The sequence below is a fragment of the Bactrocera neohumeralis genome, unplaced genomic scaffold, assembly GCF_024586455.1.
Source record: "Bactrocera neohumeralis isolate Rockhampton unplaced genomic scaffold, APGP_CSIRO_Bneo_wtdbg2-racon-allhic-juicebox.fasta_v2 cluster11, whole genome shotgun sequence".
Classification (NCBI taxonomy): domain Eukaryota; kingdom Metazoa; phylum Arthropoda; class Insecta; order Diptera; family Tephritidae; genus Bactrocera; species Bactrocera neohumeralis.
The window spans coordinates 7792307-7813057 of NW_026089624.1; the positions used below are offsets into that span (position 1 = coordinate 7792307).

Here is a 20751-nt window from a genome sequence, read left to right on the forward strand (position 1 = left end):
GCTGGGTCAAGTTGTACGACTGGACGAAAAAACTCCAGCTCTGAAAGTATTCGACGCAGTACCCGCCGGGGGAAGCAGAGGAATAGGAAAACCTCTACTCCGTTGGAAGGACCTAGCTTCTCTTGGAATATCCAATTGTGGCCACGTAGCGAAAAGAAGAAACAACTGGGGCGCTGTTGTTAACTCTGCTATAATCGCATAAGCGGTGTCTACGCCATTAAAGGGAAGAAGAAGAAGAATTAAGTCACTGATTTAATTTTGAGAAAAGAACTGGAGATGTTTTACTCTATTATTCATCTTCATTAGTTGGCTGTACCGATATCTGGGTATTTCTGAGTAGTCAATGCGAATTACTTTTGAAACGAAAACGAATTTTACACTGAGTAAAACATGATATTTTGTGGAATGTAAAGCTTGATATCTAGACGTTTGATGATTAGTAAAATCTTAAAACTTTCGGCATATATTTTCACATATTTTCAGTAAGGAGTCTGAGAATAATTATCACAGGTATGCGTGAAACAGGAGTGCAAAACAGTTCTGACAAAAAAACTAAATTTTTATTATTAAAAAGGCGATAATTATCAATATATTAAATATGCAATTACTTATATGGGTTCAGTTTCTACGGAAGCTATATGCTATAGTAATCTGATCTGAACAATTTTTTCGGATATTAGGTAATTACCTTAAGCAGTAATCCATGTCAAATTTCATGAAGATACCACGTCAAACGCCAAAGTTTTCCATACAAACCCTTGATTCCGATCTTTCAGTTTGTATGGCAGCTATATGTTATAGTGGTCCGATATCGGTAGTTCCGACAAATGAGCAGCTTCTTGAAGAGAAAATGGCGTTTACACAATTTCAAAACGATGTCTTAAATACTGAGGGTCTAGTTCGTATATATACAGACTGACAGACGGACGGACAGTCAAACAGACGGACATGGCTAAATCGACTCAGCACAACTATTGATCATTTATATATATACTTTATAGGGTCTCCGATACTTCCTTATGGGTGTTACAAACTTCGTGACAAACTTAGGATATATTAAGTTCAGGGTACAAAAAAAATTGTTTTTGTATAGCTGCAATCGATCAGCATGATGAGCTGATTCGAGTTAGCCATGCCAGCCTGTCTGTAAATATCCGAACTAATCCCTCAGTTTTTGAAGTATCGATCTAAAAGTAGGCACAGGTCCTGCTTCCTAAGAAGCTGCTCATTTGTTGTTACGGTAATATTGGACAATTGTAGCTTAAACCTCTCATACAAACTGAACGAACAAAACTTAGCTCTTGTATGACAAAACTTTTTATTTGACAAGATATTTTCACGAAATTTCCGTTGATTTTCTGTCCCTCGCAGCTATAAAGTAATTATTTAAAAAAATTTTCCAAATCGGGCGACTATAGCATATAGCTGTCATACACACTGAGTGATCAAATTCAATCCTTTTTATACCATTTTATGTTATAAAAGATGCACCCTTCACAGGTGCAACTGATTTTAACATTTTTCTTTTTTATAACTGTACTCTTGTACATATAAACGCAACAGGAAATTTATTTAGTTCGCTTAAATGTTATTACTTTTATATATTCCATCTTTGTTTGGCTACCCAAGTATATTTGTATTTCATTTATGAGAGTTATTTGTTCGATGTATCATTTATACCATATCTAATGTAATATTAATACTTTTCTATTTTCAGTTATTTAAAAATTTAATGTAGGTTAAGAGTAACGTTAATGAGCCTTGACATGCCTTGATGAATGTGCACAAAAGCATTTTTATATTATGTTAGATGGATGTTAGTATGGAAGCCTGAAATAGATAATATTCGACCGAATAAACCACGTCCAGCATGCAGCGAAGAAAATAAAGCAGCCGTAGTTGAGAGTGTACATGAAGACCGTGGAGAGTTTTCGAGCAAAATTTTGTTCAGCGAGCAAAAAAGGTCGCATTTCATTAAGAAAAAACAATGGCTTGGTGTTGTTTATGGACCGGTGGTGGTGAGAGCGTAACTGTCAATGGTGACTTTTAGCGAAATGATAACCAACCTTTTTGATACCTGAAATTTAAGCTCGTGATCTCGGCGACATTAGGTTTCAAAAAGATGGTGCCTCTTCCCACACATCGCATCAGTGAATGGATTTAGAGAGAGAGCACTACGGTGAGCAGATAATTTAACGTTATGGGCTGGTCGATTGGCTACCAAGATCGTGAGATATCACACCATTAGACTTTTTCCTGTGGGGATATGTAAAGTTTATGCGGACAATTCCGCCTCGATTCAGCCCTTGGAGCAAAATACCACCCGTGTTATTTGCCAGTTATCAGTCGAAATGATCGAACGAGTCATCGAAAGTTGAACTCAACGGATGGACCATTTAAGGCGTAACCGTGGCCAACATTTGAAAGAGATAATCTTCAAAAAATTAATTCCAAGGAATGTGCTTTCAAATGATAATAAACATCACCATTAAATTAGTAGTTTCTGTGTTTTTTCTTTTAAAAAAAGTACGGAAGTTTGAAATGGGTCAGCCTTTTACATTAGAGGGAGCCAAAAACGAATGTTTTTTTTTTCGTTTCGCTCTCTCAAAAGACAATTGAAAGTGAGATATAAAGTTTTCTATTTGATAAAAAAAAATTTAAAACCGTAATAAATATATACTTGGTGAGCTATTTTTAGAGCTATCTTTCAACCAGTTTTTCAGAGTACGGAGCAAAAAAAAACATTAGTTTTTTTATCTACCCTAATGTAGACTTCTACTAATATTGCAAACAGAAATTTTAACAAACTGATACATACATACATATATGTACGAGGTGCATTCCAAAGTAAACAGGACTTCAAAAAAACGAGAACAAATGGTTTTTTCGGCAAAATCAATTTATTTTATTCAAAATAGTCTCCTTCTGCTTCAATACTGCTCTTTGCACGGTCCAAAAGCATGTCGAACGAGTGTTTTAGCTCGTTGGCCGGTATGGCCGTCAGTATGCCGGCGCAAGCCTTTTGAATGGCCGTCTACGTCTGCATAACGCTTTCATTTTAAGGGCAAATGCATTTTTCCGAAAAGGGAAAATATGCACGGTGCCATATCGGGCGAATACGTACCGTTCGCAAGCCTAAATGTTCGGTCAAAATGCGATAAATCGATGTTTTGGAGATGTTCAATTCCATTTTCATGAATTTCAATGATGATTTCGGCTGCTTTTCGATGAATTCACGCACAGTGATCGTCATTTATGTCCTTACGACCACTTGGAAAACGTTGAAACCAATCGTGTACTCTGCTACGGGATAAGCAATCATCGCCATAAACTTGTTTCATCAATTAAAACGTTTCGCAAAAAGTTAACAAAATTTAATGTTAGCTCTTTGTTCGAAGCTCATTTTCGCACCGATAACTCAAACATATTGACACTTAAAACGCAATAACTTCACTTCCAATCGATGAAATGTCATGAAACTCTCACTGGAAATTCGATAAAGATGGCAGATTCTAACGCACTAGTCGACATATAGATGGCTACGAGGGGGCGCTAGATTCGAAAAGTTTACTTTGGAACGCACCTTGTATGCCGTGAACAATGTAGTGGAGTCGCATTACAGGTATACACATATATATAAATATACACAAACTTTTCTTTGATTGGCTTATATATGTAGTATATGTCATGCCAAGTTATGTAATGTATGTAAACACACTAATTGGTATACATTTAAATGTATAGTGAATAAAGTCGACCCAAAGTTTAAGCACATATCGACAATCGACAGGCGTTGAGTTGTACTGTGAGGTTGAAGATGTCACAAATATACACCCAACTCTTTTTTTACACGGTTTCTTTTTCCACAGTTTCACGGTCGAAATTTTTTTTTTGTTTTGTAAAAAATTTTTACTCTAGTACAGTTTCAAAATCTTGTAATTAGGTTTGTTTTTATCGCACTTAGTATAAAAAAACCTTGTAAATATTATAAACAGTGCATTATGCCTAAGATACGTGCTGTCGCTTTGGAAAGTATCTGAAGTCATAATGATACCTAAGCCGGGTAAGCCAGTACACGATATTACATCATATAGACCAATTTCGCTGCTGCCAGATTTTTCTAAAAACTTTGAAACTGTACTCATAAATAGGCTCAAACCAATAATCGTTCATAAACAATCGTTCAACACATCAATATGGCTTCCGTGACCACCATTCAACAATTGACCAAGTACACCGAATCGTTAATTTCGTTGTAAATACTATTGATAAAAAGAACGTTTGTACGGCGGCCTTCTTATACGTGTCTCAAGCTTTTGACAAAGTTTGGCATACGGGACAAATACATGCTACCCAAACAATTTTGCGAAATAATTGCTTCATATTAAAAAGATACATACTAAACAAGAGGATGCATACTCAAACTTGCAACCGATTGAAGCGGGTGTTCCCCAGGGAAGCGTGTTGGGGCCAATGTTTTATTTACTTTTTACCAGTGACCTTCCATCTGACTCTAGTTATATGACAGAGACATTTGCGGATGACACAGATTTGTTAGCAGCTGGAGAGTCAACTTCGATCAGCTGTCAAAGTTCAGAAGGTTTTGACATTTAACAATTGGAAATGTGGGATGGCCAGATTGAAACCTTAACAAGAAAAAAATGTTAAATTCGGCTGCACCGAAGCTAATATAGTCTTCGCAGGTGCATTTCTTTTAGTAAATATGTGTCCAGTTTGTATGGAAGTTATATGCTATAGTAATCCGATCTGAACAATTTTTCGGAGATTATGTTATTACCTTAAGCAGTAATCCATGTCAAACTCGTGAAGATACCACGTCAGATGCGAAAATTTTCCATACAAGCCCTTGATTCCGATCGTTCGGTTTATATGGCAGCTATATGCTTTAGTGAGCCGATCTGAACAATTTCTTTCAATATTACATTATTTCTATAAATAATAACTCATACGAAATTTCGTGAAGATATATCGTCAAATGAGGAAGTTTCCCATGCAAGCATTTGATTCTGATCATTCAGTTTGATGGCAGCTATGTATATGCTATAGTTAACCGATCTGAAAAATTTCTTCGGAGATTACATTGTTGCCTTAGAAAATAATTTATACCAAATGTCGTGAATATATCTTGTCAAATGCAAAAGATTTCCATACCATCACTAGATTCCGATCGTTCAGTTCGTATAGCAGCTATATACCAAGCCGATCTGAATAAATTCTTCGTATATTGCAATATTATCTTAGAAAATAGCATGTGCCAACTTTTGTGAAGATATATTGTCAAATGTGAAAGTTTTCCACACAAGAACTTGATTCCGATCGTTCAGTTTGTATGGCAGCTATATGTTATAGTTGTCCGATATCGATAGTTCCGACAAACGAGCAACTTCTTGAAGAGAAAATGGCGTTTAAATAATTTCAAAACGATGTCTTAAAAACTGAGGGACTAGTTCGTATACATACAGACAGACGGACGGACGGACAGACAGACAGACGGGCATGGCTAAATCGACTCAGCTCAACATACTGATCATTTATATATATATAGTACTTTATAGGGTCTCCGACGCTTCCTTCTGGGTGTTACAAACTTCGTGACAAACTTAATATACCCTGTTCAGGGTACAAATTTGTTAACGGAGGGATTTGTTGCCTCGCTCTAGACCACTAAATAAAATGTAAAACAACGATAATTAAAGAAAACACGAAATATAAATATAATTGATGAAATGTTTTGTCATGTAATGCATTATTAATTGGAAAATGTTATAAAAAATTTTGCAGGAATAGTTGGACATCCCTTTATCCCTGACAGAATGGTTGCGGCAATACTGATATTGTACACAAATTAAAGAGCGGAAATTTACTTCATATCGGAATTGTACAGTTGTGTGAACAAACAAAGGTAAACAGAATTTGGAGGTTTTAGAGCTTCGCATAAATTTTTTTTATTTACCTTTGAATGGTGGGAAATAATAATCACAGGAGGATGGAGTCATATGTAGAAGTTCACGCAAGTGAGGAAAGTTCTCTGATCGCCATTCACTTGGGAGTGGCCAGAAACGATTTTTTTACATATGACTCAAGCAGCTCACTATTTCCAGTTTTTGACCAAGTATCCTCTGGGATACTGTTTGAAGGCGAGCTAAAGTGAGAAGGCGAAACATCCCCTCCGCAGGGTTGTGCGCTGGGTTTGGGACCCGCCACGTAAAAAATTATACCAATGAAAATTAGCAAACAGCCTCGGATGAGAGACCCCCTTTTGATGACGACCATGGCAAACGAAATAAAGACTACGAATTGAGGGCATGCACCTGGAATGTCCGGTCCCTTAATTGGGAAGGTGCCGCTGCCCAGCTGGTTGATGTCCTCGTAAAAATAAAGGCTGACATCACCGCCGTCCAAGAAATGCGATGGACGGGACAAGGACAGAGACGAATAGGTCCTTGTGACATTTACTACAGTGGCCATATAAAGGAGCGCAAGTTTGGTGTAGGATTCGTGGTGGGAGAAAGACTCCGTCGCCGAGTACTATCATTCACTCCTGTGAATGAACGTCTAGCCACAATCCGCATCAAAGCGAGGTTCTTCAACATATCGCTGATTTGCGCCCACGCTCCGACGGAAGAGAAGGACGATGTGACCAAAGATGCCTTTTATGAGCGCTTGGAGCGCACTTATGAAGGCTGCCCCTGCCACGATGTCAAAATCGTGCTTGGCGACTTTAACGCCAGGGTGGGCAAAGAAGGTATATTTGGCACTACGGTCGGTAAATTCAGCCTCCACGAGGAAACATCCCCAAATGGGTTGAGGCTGATCGACTTCGCCGGGGCCCGAAATATGGTTATCTGTAGTACTAAATTCCAGCATAAGAAGATACATCAAGCTACCTGGCTGTCTCCGGATCGAAAAACGGCCAACCAGATCGATCACGTTGTGATAGACGGAAGACACCTTCCTGGACCTTATCAGTGTGGCTTTAGACCTGGCAAATCAACAACCGACCAGATATTCACCATGCGCCAAATCTTGAAAAAGACCCATGAAAGGAGAATCGACACACACCACCTCTTCGTCGATTTCAAAGCTGCTTTCGACAGCACGAAAAGGAGCTGCCTTTATGCCGCGATGTCTGAATTTGGTATCCCCGCAAAACTAATACGGCTGTGTAAGCTGACGTTGACCAACACCAAAAGCTCCGTCAGAATCGGGAAGGACCTCTCCGAGCCGTTCGATACCAAACGAGGTTTCAGACAAGGCGACTCCCTATCGTGCGACTTCTTCAACCTACTTCTGGAGAAAATAGTTCGAGCTGCAGAACTAAATAGAGAAGGTACCATCTTCTATAAGACTGTACAGCTGCTGGCGTATGCCGATGATATTGATGTCATCGGCCTCAACACCCGCGCCGTTAGTTCTGCTTCCTCCAGGATGGACAAGGAAGCAAAAGAAATGGGTCTGGCAGTTAACGAGGGCAAGACGAAATATCTCCTGTCATCAAACAAACAGTCGTCGCACTCGCGACTTGGCTCTCACGTCACTGTTGACAGTCATAACTTTGAAGTTTTAGATAACTTCGTCTATCTTGGAACCATCGTAAACACCACCAACAATGTCAGCCTTGAAATCCAACGCAGAACAACTCTTGCCAACAGGTGCTACTTCGGACTGAGTAGGCAATTGAGAAGCAAAGTCCTCTCTCGACAAACAAAAACCAAACTCTATAAGTCACTCATAATTCCCGTCCTGCTATATGGTGCAGAGTCTTGGACGATGTCAACAACGGATGAGTCGACGTTGCGAGTTTTCGAGAGAAAAGTTCTGCGAAAGATTTATGGTCCTTTGCGCGTCGGCCACGGCGAATACCGCATTCGATGGAACGATGAGCTGTACGAGATATACGACGACATCGACATAGTTCAGCGAATTAAAAGACAGCGGCTACGCTGGCTAGGTCATGTTGTCCGAATGGACGAAAACACTCCAGCTCTGAAAGTATTCGACGCAGTACCCGCCGGGGGAAGCAGAGGAAGAGGAAGACCTCCACTCCGTTGGAAGGACCAAGTGGAGAAGGACATGGCTTCGCTTGGAATATCCAATTGGCGCCACGTAGCGAAAAGAAGAAACGACTGGCGCGCTGTTGTTAACTCGGCTATAATCGCGTAAGCGGTGTCTACGCCAATTAAGAAGAAGAAGAAGTTAGGAAAAAATTATATAAGTTATACTTGTATCTAAAAACAATTTTATTTCATAAGAAAACAGCACATTTTAAAACTTCATCTATATATATAAAATTAAGCGGCAAAACTTCCTGTTCGCATACTCCTCCTAGACGGCTTGACCGATTTCAATGAAATTTTCAGGGGTGATTGGGGTCTGTTTGGAGGGTGCACATAAGAAATTTAAGGTGTGTATCATTGCACGTTTTGCAAAAAACAAAAAAAAAAAATGATACATCCCGCCTATACAAATTCTCATGAAATTGTTATTGTTTCGTAAGTGCTTCCATGCGGTTGGCAAATACACTGTTGGTGGGTCTTATTGCATATGCGTGTGTGGGTAAAATACATAGTTTAAGATGTAGTTTTAGGTTAATTTTTCAATTTTTATTTATGTACTTCAAATATGCATACTGAATGCAAGAACATTGCTATATTCCGAAATACCACAATATTTCACTTGGAATCCATCATCGAAAACATTTCAACGACGAAAGCAAGGGGAGCGTGTTGACGGTTATCCAAATGTCCGTAAACCCGATGCCATAAGACGCATTTACACCATCCATCCGAACAACGCCGAATGTTTCTATTTGCGTCTGCTATTAGTCAACGTGCACGGACCAAGATCATTTGATGATTTGAAAACTGTTGACGGTCAGTTGTGTGCGACGCATCGTGAAGCATGTCCGCGATTGCATTTGTTAGAAGATGATATGCATTGGGACACCGCACTTCATGACGCATCACTCACATCTCATCCAAAACAATACAAAAATACGCGTACTATTCGCCATAATAATATCTACATGCCTTTTGTCAAATCCGCAAGAACTGTGGAATAAGTACAAAGACTGCATGACCGAGGACTTATTAATTTTGGCGCGTCATCGAGCATCGGACGCAGACTTGCTATATACATTACAAATGTATAATGATGCTTTGATATTGGTTGAAGATCTGTGCCTTACAATTGCGAATAAGGCATTAGCGCAACTTGGCATATGACCATGAGCTTCAATGTGAACAACAATACGATTGCAATGAATTGCGTGCTTTCATACAAGCTAAAATTACCAAATTGAATATTCAGCAGAAAAATGCTTATGATAAGATTAAACGAGCGGTTGACAATAAATTCTACTTTCTGGATGCGCCCGGTGGTTTCTGATCTTTTTGATTCTTGCTACTATACGGTCACTGCAGAAAATTGCGCTGGCAATTGCTTCGTCAGGCATCGCTGCTACTCTACTTAATGGCGGCCGAACAGCACATTCTGCGTTGAAATTACCGTTGAACATCCAAGTCGTTGAAACACCAACGTGCAATATATCGAGGAATTCAACAATGGCAAAAGTTTTGCGAGGAGCTGGAATAGTTACGCCAAAAGCAACAACTTTTTGGCGGAGCATTAGTCTTATTATCCGGCGATTTTCGGCAACTTTGTCAGTCATTCCTCGATCAAATCCTGCCGACGAAATAAACGCATGTTTAAAATCGTCAGTTTTGTGGAGACATGTTCAAAGGCTGACTCTTACCATCAACATGCGAGTGCAATTGCAAAATGGTCGATCCGCAGCGGCGTTTTCGAAGCAGTTGTTGGACATTGGCGAAGGCAAAATAGAATCGATGATACCGGTTTGATCACATTGCCGAACAACTTTTGTACACTTTTACAATCGAAAGAAGAATTGATTGAAAGTGTATTTCCGAATATTGTTCAACACTATCAACGCCACGATTATTTAAGTGAACGCGCAATATTGGCACCGAAAATGTACACGTCAACGAAATCAATTTTGCCATTCAAGAAAAACTGCCAGGAGAAGCTACAACATACATACATCGATTGATAGCGTTTTAAATCAAGATGAAGTAGTCAATTATCCAACTGAATTCTTGAATTCTTTGGATCCCCCCGGTCTGCCACCGCATCGTTTGGTCCTGAAAGCCGGTTCACCCATTATACTTCTACGAAATCTGAAGCCACCGACTTTGTGTAATGGCACAAGACTTTCAGTCAAAAATTGTGGCCAAGTTTGATTGAAGCAACAATACTAAATGGCAAGGCAGCAGGTGAAGTTGTACTCTTACCACGCATTCCCATGATTCCAACGGACATGCCGTTTGAATTTAAGCGCTTGCAGTTCCCAGTACGTCTTGCCTTTGCGATGACCATCAACAAATCGCAAGGCTAAACGTTTCAAGTGTGCGGCGTCAATTTGGAAGAACCGTGCTTCTCCCACGGCCAATTGCTCAAGAGTGGGAACACCAAGGTGCTTATTCATTTACGCGCCAGGTGGAAAAACCAAAAATGTGTTTACCAATATGTTTAATAAATGTTTACAACAATTAATAAAACTCAAAGTAAAAACCCTTAAGAGTTTTAATCGATTTAGGTGTTGCTAAACGCACAGGGTAACAGCTAGTAATATTATATTGTTGTTCCTGATAATGGTCACGATGCCACTTGCAAAAATTCATTTTAGTTATAATTGGGAAATCTTTTCTCAAGTCGTGGGCTCTTATACGCACATACGCAAGGCAGTTTTATATACATATATCTACATATATAAAAAAGAAAAGATACTTGTGACCATAATATATATTTTTTAAACATATTGCAGTTCCATTTAAAGAAAATGCTTATATAAATATATGATTTTTGATATTTTTCAGTTTGGTAATTTTACCAAAATACTGAGGTTTTTTTCTATAATTGTTTTATCAGTGGCGTAGCTACAACTTCGGGCGCCGGGTGCCAAGGATGTTCTGCCGCCCCCCTTTATCTACCTACCTACAAGTTTCATGAGGTGGTTCGAACAAAAGTGAATTTTTACAAAATATCTTCGATATTAAGTTTATAAAATTTAGGAACTAGAAGCCACGCACAATCTGAAGTTCCAAAATTCTCACAATACAGTTTTTGAGGAAATTGATAGTAAATTTACAAGACATCTTATTAAAAGCCATAGAAAAAACCCATTTTCGCCTTATATCTTGTACACTTTTGACACAATTTGCAGGAATTTTTGCCCGAATAGGAGTTTTTAAATACAATTTTTGAAAATTTGGAGAAATAAAAGTATTTGTTACATTCAAAGCATAGGGTAACTGTGAGAGTGACACGTCGCTAGACAAATCTAGAAAAGTGCATCTTTAAGTTCTATCACTATTTTTAAGAAAGATATAATAATTAATATTATTCATTTTAAAAAACAGCGAATATCGTTTTGCCGCCCCAAAAACGTTGCGCCCAGGGCGACGGACCCCCCCCCCCCCCCCCCCCCACCCCTCCTAGCTATGCCACTGTGTTTAATTAAATTTTGAAGGTGTAAGTTGCCTCTGGAAATGTATTAAAATAATAATACGCACTTTGGAAAGGGAACACATATTTTCAAAAATATAAAAAATCATCAAATAAAAATATATTTGCGCGGTATGGCATTATTAATTCAAAGTGGTTAAGCATACAAATATAATACAAATGCTAATAGGTGTGTGCTGAGCGTTTGTTTGTGCATATGTATGTGTTTGAAGAAACAGTGGTTCATAAACTGAAGTTGTTATAATTTAAATGTGCATAAATGTTATCAGCGCGTGAAAACAGTGTCCAAAATTTAAGAAGAAAAATTAACTAATTTAATGTAAAATGAGAAAAAAATGTCTGTATGTCAGGACAGCTCTGGCAGCATACAATGTCTGCTATTTAAAAAACATGTTCGGATGAAGAAATGCAACATTCAAAGGCATTACGAAGCGCAACACGAATAATATGATCGGTATACAGGTGAATTATGATTATCTGGAATATTGTACTTTTAGAAGTGTTTTGTTGATAGTAACTGTGCAATCCTTGTTAGCTATGCGATTGCACTTAAAATGGTTTTAGGTAACCACTCATTTTTCGGTGGAGATTTCATTAAAGAATGCATTTTGGAAGCAACTGGAACTTTAAACAAAGAACATCTTCCGAAATATTTATTACACTTTTTATTATTTGTTTTACATTTTATAAATTAATGGTGGTTATAAAGAAACTTAAAATTGTTAGGCAATTTTACAATTGTTACCCACAGTGCAACTACCCATATATACGATCGCTCTCATTTGTAAACGAGGAGTGGTAAAATACGTTGCTCTCAATTCCCTCTTCATGTTTTCCCGCGTTGATACTTTCATCTAGCCCTGTGCCCGAACGGTGCAAAATGCCACTGAAGCGCTGAACACATAGAGAGCGACAGACTGCAAACCACATCTGTCAAATATTAAATTACACACGTTCTTAGGGGCAGTGTTATTTTGACAGCTGCACGACTACACGACTGCAGGCCGACAGTTGTCGTTCTCGCTAACTTCAATATCCTCCTATATTTGCCAACGACAGTAGGACGACAGTAGAGTTGACAGTAGAATGGAAGATAGAAAGAGGATGTAGAGGGTGATGCCACTAATATGTAAAATGTAAAATTATTCACAGCTCTAACAAACTTGAAGTTATTTTACAAATAAAAGCATAAAATAGCTATATTATAGCTCTATTATATCATTTGTAATAACAATTGATAATTTAAAGCAAAAATATTGACCTGTTTACTTATTTTTTGCATAAAAAATTTCACTTTGAACAAAATATTTAAATTTCATTGAAGTGAAAGGAATTAGTATGGCCACAACGAAATTTTGTACATACAAAATGGACAACTGCGTTGTTTTGTGTACATGCCGGCCATTGTGTTGTTGTTGCTTCTCAAAATGTACATGCAGTAAGATGAACAACGACGTTTTCAGTTCACTGTCGTGCTGCTGCAGTCTGTCGCAGTCATTGTGTTCACCACTTGAGGGCTAATATGCCGACCTCTTATGTATATCATAGTCAGGAATCATACAAGTGCAAAACCAAAAATTCGAGTTGCTTTTTTTTGAAAAATAATAGTTTTAAAGGGTACTAAAACGAACTATTCTCTAAAAATATTACTACGTCCAATTATACAACCATAAATGTAATGCGCTATTTTAATAGACTTCATTGATTTAATTTGCAATTTGCTATAAGAATATTTAATTTCAACGAATATTATTAATGCTTGTTTTTATTTGATCCCACTGTATGTAACTACAACTTAAAGGCAATGTTTATATATTTTTGAAACAGTATGGATTTAGTACATTCTCAAGCAGTATTTGAATATTTGGTATCTCGTTCCAAACGACCATGGAAGAAATGCTACAAAATAAAGCTTGTCAGCGACTAGTTTCGCTTGTGACTAATACTAAGTGATATATTAATACAACTTCACTGCTGGATACTGCCAATGGGGCGATATGCTTGGGGCAAGAAATAAATTAAATAAAAATTTTACAATTATTTAAGAGAAAAACACTTTTTACAATTTTTTACACAAATGTGTATATATGTATATATGTGCTAGGTATAAAAAAGTTTTGTGCTTTTATTTTACTTGTCAAAGCAAGTTTGAGTATACAAATGTGCCCACATGAAAACTGCATAATAATAAATACAAGAAAACATGTTAACTTCGGTTGAATGGAAGCTATAATACCGTTCACAAATAAAATAGTTTTCCATGCAACAACTTGCTTAGGAATTGATCGACCAGTTTGCATGACAGCTAATTGGTGTAGTAGTCTGATCTGAACAACTTTGTGTACAAACTTTTAGATCAATATTTCAAAAACTTACCAACTAGCTGGCGTACATACAGACGGACAGAAGGATGATTAATTTATTGCATTGTAAATAGGTACATAGTGCATTTTCTTATACTAGCTTTAATTTCTTCAACTAGAAAAAACGTGAGCTAACCAATTAAACGACTCCTATTGTTAAATGTCTGATAACTTTTCAATCAATTAAAATTTTTTTTTTGGAAAAGGTGTGTATATACATACGTATATATGTTATTACGTTTGTATTATAAGTTGCAGCAATTTTGAGTTAGAAAGACGGTTGGGATTTTTCATTCATAGGCACACATGTTAGTATATCCTTACCTCGCAACACATCAGCTGGTATCAGGCGCTTATAAATTTTTATTTCTCTATCAGTGTTTCTTTGACTGGTCGTCTTATCGTCCTGGCTGGCAACACATACGAGTAATGCACAAGCAACTATCAAAAAGGCTTTCATTTTTTCTCAACTAAATAATAATTTTAAAAACCTTCAATAGACTTTCACTAATTTCAAATGGCTTTGATTGTACCGGCGTAGTTTACTATTGGTAAAAAAAAATTATATAATTTAAGAATTTATATTATTTTGTGTATATAAGTATATGTGGCAGTTATGTGTGCTACGTTACACAAAACAAAGATTTGGTCGGTTATGACGAATAGAGTAGTAACGATCGCAGATTAAGAAGTGTTCGTATCCGAAGCTCTACCAAACCGTATTTAACAAGCAACTGTTGCAGGTGAAAGTGTGTACTGAATTAAATTTAAAAATAGTGCAAAGACTGGTATTTATAGGCAGAGCTTAGTCTGAGCCGCAGACAATAAACACCACAGATATACAGCTTTAATGGTTGAAAATAAATGTATCTTACCAAAATGAGCACAACACATCTATATTCACCATAATTTATCCATCACACATCGGTGTATACATGCACATATACATATACTATGTATATATATGTATATATTTGTGAATAGCAATGTTTGAACGTCCCTGCCAACCACGGCTACCCACTTGTGTCAAAAATTTCAATACAACTACACATTTTTTCTCTATGCACCAACACCAACGCACATTTTCGGGTTATTTTTTGTTTACCTAAATGCGATGAAAAAAGTTTCTTCCATTTCTTGATTTATTTGAATGAGTGCGAAGGAGAAAACATAATTGTCAATAGTGCCAAAAGAAAATCCCAAAATGGGTAATAAAAAAACGACTGAAAGACGCATGTCATTCGTGATCGTACCATTGTAAAAGAGGCTCGTAAAACAAGAAGGTAAGTAAGTGAATTTTATGTGATTTTTTTTAAATAATTTGCAAATAATTACTTCATTTGTTTTTATAGCATTGGAAATCAGAATGAATGGAAATAGCAGCTGCAGCAATATCACCAGAAGTAGCAAATATCAATTGTTAAGTAAGTGTGTGAAAAAAAGTGTGTGTACTTTGAAAGTGGACTGCACAGTCCAATATAATACGCAAAAATAAGTACATATGTATGTATGTATGTATTTTATGCGTTTGAGGCGGCTTGCACAATTTAATATAATATGTGAAAACAAATGTTTGTTTTATATTTTAAATGATCAATAATACTTATCTTTTCTTTCAGATGTTATTATTATTTTTATTTAATTATTCTTTCTTTTCAGATTTTATCAATATTTTTATTTAATTAATCTTTGCTTCCAGAGTAAATTCTATTTGTATTTAATATATTTAACTTTTTCAGATAATATTAATCTTTTCTTTCAGATATTATTATCTTTCATTATTATTTTTTCATTGTTATTTTTTTTCAGGTATTAATAACCTTTATTTTGTTTCAATATTTTGTTCAGAAATTTGTCTTTTATAATCTTTTTTCACTCTTTTATTATCAGGTTTTAATAACCTTTATTTTATTTCAGGTATTATTTGCCTTTTATTTTCAGGTATCAATAATGTTTTTCTTTAATAAATCTTTTTTCAGATATTAATTATTTTTTTTAATTAAATATGTTTTTATTTATATACATTATAATAAATTTTATGTAAATATGAAAAAAATAAAAAAAAAATAAAAATTTTAAAAATTAAAAAGTTGAAATTTTAAGAAATTTTTAAAGTAGGAATCAAAAAAATGCAGAGTTGCATTTTTGCCGTCGATTGGGGATATTAGAGCAGGACAGATATACTTTCTTATATAACACTGCTGAATGAGCGCAACAGAGATGTATGATCACATGTATACGAACATGTGAGGGGAAAGTAGGTAGAATCTTAAACTACCCACATGTTTACCAACTTTACTACCTACTGATTCACTGGGTTTTTACCCGCTCATGGTTGGCAGGGGTGTAAGTTACCATGCACCAAATATGTAGGGATAAAAATATTTCATCCGAGTAAAAAGATTTATAGTTGTAGTTGTTCTCATTTGAGCAATTTATAGTTTCATTGTAAATGAAAACTCACCACCACTTCTACCGTCTCTCTAATGTACATGTTTTTTCAAATTGGACTTTTTCCGCAGAAACGAGTTTGCTCTCTTAAACGCAGGATTGCCACCAGTCTCGATATTTTGTAGAAATTAAAAAATAAACTTGAATATATTTGAAATATTTTAAGGCTAATTCAAAATTACAGTCCAATACGATTATTTATAATTAAGAAAACCTCTTTTGGGTTTTTAGTTTTGATGTTTCACATTATGAAAAAGTATAACTGAAAAGCTTGATGTGTGCAAAACCATTTATACAAATTGAGCAATGGCAACATGCTTAAATATGATTAAGAGAGAACAACAAAAAATTCGATTTCACTACGGAAGGGCGGCACGTCTTGACTAAACGAAGCAGAAGGCTCTAGTCTTTTGGTGAGTTGGATAGTGGATTTGGTTAAATGATGCCTGCTTGGGCGCATCATATGCTTATGCAAGCATATGTAGATGCATATATTTATGCATAAAAGTACAAACATATACATATGTGTATACTTGTTAGTGAGTTTTACTTTGGCATTAACAACTCTGCTTAAGAGTTAAATATTTGCAGTTATATTGGACTGTGTAGTTGAGGTTTTCCACGTATTTCATGCAACCATACTCTGACTCATTCTGGGGGCTGTTTGTTAATACCACTTTCTTAGGTATGATGAGTCACAGTGTTAGCCGACTTAACTGATCAGTGGTAAACTGTTTGTGCTTAAGAAATCAAGCTAAAATGGAAATTAAAACGGCACACAGTGGTGCCGCTTCATATAAGCCGCGGCAAAAAATAGAAGGAATCGAGGTAGGGCTTTGAAATTTGGCACACATCTCTCACATTGCCAAATTAGATGAAAAAAAAAAATTTTTATTAAAATCCGCCCACAACCACGCCTACCACCCATATAACACAAAAATCAAAAATCACCCTACAGTAACAAAATTTTCTACAATGTAATATTTTGTAAATATAAGCTTGTCCAGAAAAAATAAATCAAATCCGCCCACAATTACGCCCATCTCCCATATAATATAATCACAAAAGTTGCAATATTTTCGCTGTTATCACAGCTAGACTGTTAAAAATTGTCAAACGAATTTGAATCAATAAAAATTATTATTTCTCTAAAAATGAAACAAGTCCGCCCACAACTACGCCCACCTCCCATATAACATAACCAATAAATATTCAAAAATGATCATATATTATTAATTATTTATTTAACAAGTAATTTTTTAACATCATCGTCCAATTCTAAAGTTTTATTTTTGGGATTTGTTCTGAAACCATTAATAAAAGGATCCGATGAAGCTAAAAGCAAGTGCATTACATCTTGATTTGTATAAATTTTGTCGCATTTTCTTGAATGATTGAGCCTATATTTCTTGTAATCTTTATTGCGAGCTTCTTGAGCCTCCTCTGGCATGCCCAATGGTAAAATAGAGGATGAAACAATTTTACTTCCATGCATTAAAACTTTATGTACCGTCATTGGCATATAGTAAAATTCATAAAGGCTGACATATAACCTCGCAGTTTTCATGCAATAAATTTAAAATTTTTGAATATCTATTGCTGCTTGACAATTGATTGTATTTAATATTATTTTAATTCTATGTATCAGGTTTTCGTCAACGCAAACAAAAAATCTTCGTGAGGTATTGCCATCATTTGTCGTACCCAGTCCCTGATTCACTACATCAACATTTATTCCCAAGGATGACTTCAAATCTGCTTGAATACGTTCTTTTTCATCTGCCTTCAGTTTTTTGGTACGATCGTCAGTTCTCCATTTGCGAAAATGTTTGTTGTAAGCAATATGCATTAGTTCAAATAATATAATGCATCTAAACTAACTTCACACGTACGCTTACGCTCTATCGTTCAGTCGTTGTCGAGCCAGCAACGAATTAACATCACGCAAGACTATAGCGCAAAACCAAATATGCCCTGCGAGAAATATTTTATGATTCTAAATGCCTTTGGTGCCATACAATGGCTTTTATGTTCCAAGTCTTTTAAAGATAATAGGGAATATATCCTTAAAAGATATTTTGTTAATTTTCATTATACTAATAATTATTTAAAAAATTTGCTTCATTTTAATTCCAATTTCTCACAGGGCTAATTTTTTTTCGTGCTTACCAACACAGTGACAGATCCTCTCATGCCGACCACTGATCTAAACTAGTATTTTGTTGTTGTTGTATAACGAGAGACATCTCCAAAAAGTAACAACAAAGCAACAAACCGAACAATCAAAAAAACAAACAAAACAACGAAGCAGGCAAAAAAAAAAAACAAAGCAACGAATCAAGCAAACAAACAACGCAGTTGCAGATGCAGTAGATTAAAATGCTAATTACTCATGAATTGGCAGCTAATTGCAGCTGATTTTTTTTCTATCGATTAAGGAGATTTTAAAGTTTATTTTGTGTAAGTGGCTAACCTGCGCGCTCCTGCGCACAATAGTTATATTCTGTTGAAGTTGTGAAAAATATGATTTTTTTGGACCATGAAAAAACATCATATTAAAAAAAATCTTGAAAAAGTATACATTTGATGATGTAAAACACATCTATAACATTGGTTTTAATAAATAAAAACTTTACAATTGATATTTTATGGTTAACTTTTGAGTTTTAACCTTTGCAATTTTCATCACATTTTTCTGAGTAACTTTGCGTTGATACTTTTTTGGACTTTGAAGCTCTCCCAACAAAAAACCATTGAATATATCAAGCCCAAGTATTCGGATAATGTTATTTGATTAGTTCTTAGCTTAAATTGAAAAGATGGTACAAATTTGGAATGATAAAAAAAATCCTTTTTTTCCGCTCTGGCACCACTGTGCGCCAGTGTGTAGTTGTAGCATTGACAACATTTATGGCGTAACTTCAAATGATTCGCTGTAAGGCTGGTTTGACGGAATTACCAAAATTCCACTCGTCACGCTTTTTAAAGCTGGTAGCTTTTAAGTTTTTGTACACGTAAACGCATACATACATTTATGGTATACTGCTAATATACATATGTACATACATATGTACTACTGTGATCAAATGGAAAGATGAATTTTGCTCATTTCATCTCCTTCAAAGTAATCCCCTCCCGATGCAATACACTTATGCCAACGAATTTTCTTTATCCTCAATTGATTCAAAACGGTGTCCTCGGAGTGGTCAGGTGAATTTGCTGAATAGCCAGAATTTACACGAAGGTAAATCAGGCAAATGCAGTGATCACGAATAACCAATGCAGTATGAGATGGTGCATTATCGCACTTCTTTATTCAATAAATTCAGGCATAGTACAAATCGAAGAATTCGCTTTTACAGCCTCACAAAACGACGCGCATCTCAAATACTAATGAATATTTTGAAGTGAAATTGACCATAGATGTCACTAACACTACTACCAATTTACCGATTCGAAAAACACGCGAAGTATAAATTACAAATTCACCTTTCAATTTGGTCACAGTAGTATGCATACGTTATGTGTAAACTTAAGTTGTACTTTAGAAATGAATTTTTGATACGTATTTATTGTTTTATTTATTTCGACTTTTATTAATAATCGGCTTTTCATCCATATCGTCACATACCATACAGTCAGGCAAATGTCAGGGAGATGATAAGAAAGCGTTCTTGCTCAACTCATCCCGAAAAAGCTCAATTTTTTTCAAAATGAGTGCGATTGTGACCGAATTTAATGCGAAACACGCAATGAAGACCATCGATCAACCATCGTATTCACCAGATTTGGCTCCGTATGGTTTTTTCTTGTTCCCTAAACTGAAATTGTATACGCGTATTACATCTGATAAAGGATTACTTTGAAGGCGACCAAATAAATATTGATGAGTAATTAAATATTTTGCGTTTTATTTACAATTTCCGGATACTTTATTGTCACAATCCATACCTCTTTTTCGCCATTTCTCTGCTCGCTATCTTTGCGCGCTACCCTCTTGCCAAAAAAAAAAATTACATATAAAAGCCACAACAATGTTGAATTCTTACAAGCTACCAAGTTTTGGTAACATTTTAACATCAAATGCCAAATGAAAAAACCTATTTATTTATTTTCATTGATTTTAAAAACTAATTAATAGATAACCGAACTAAAGAGTTACTAAAAATAATTTATCCACCAATTAAGAATGTCAAGTGCACAACTGCACTTGCACAAGAGGTGTAGTTTTCCACGTTTATTTGAACATCTGGCAAAGTTTGTTCTATTCGCTGATTCACATGTTACATCAGAGTAAAACGGTATTGTTGACCTGATGGTTGTTTGTCTCACCCAAAACTGATTGAGATAGATAGAAGATCTACATATATAC

General features: G+C 35.9%; 1 protein-coding gene across 1 annotated transcript in view; it reads right to left on the reverse strand.

Annotated features, from left to right (window-relative positions):
- Nucleotides 1–14683, reverse strand: part of LOC126765757 (uncharacterized) — a 38384-nt gene extending 23701 nt beyond the window's left edge. Inside the window, exon 1 of the mRNA XM_050483499.1 lies at nt 14253–14683. Within this exon, the coding sequence (XP_050339456.1) occupies nt 14253–14388 (136 nt within the window). The 5' untranslated portion in view covers nt 14389–14683. The remainder of the gene's footprint in view (nt 1–14252) is intronic.
- Nucleotides 14684–20751: the final 6068 nt, after the last annotated feature.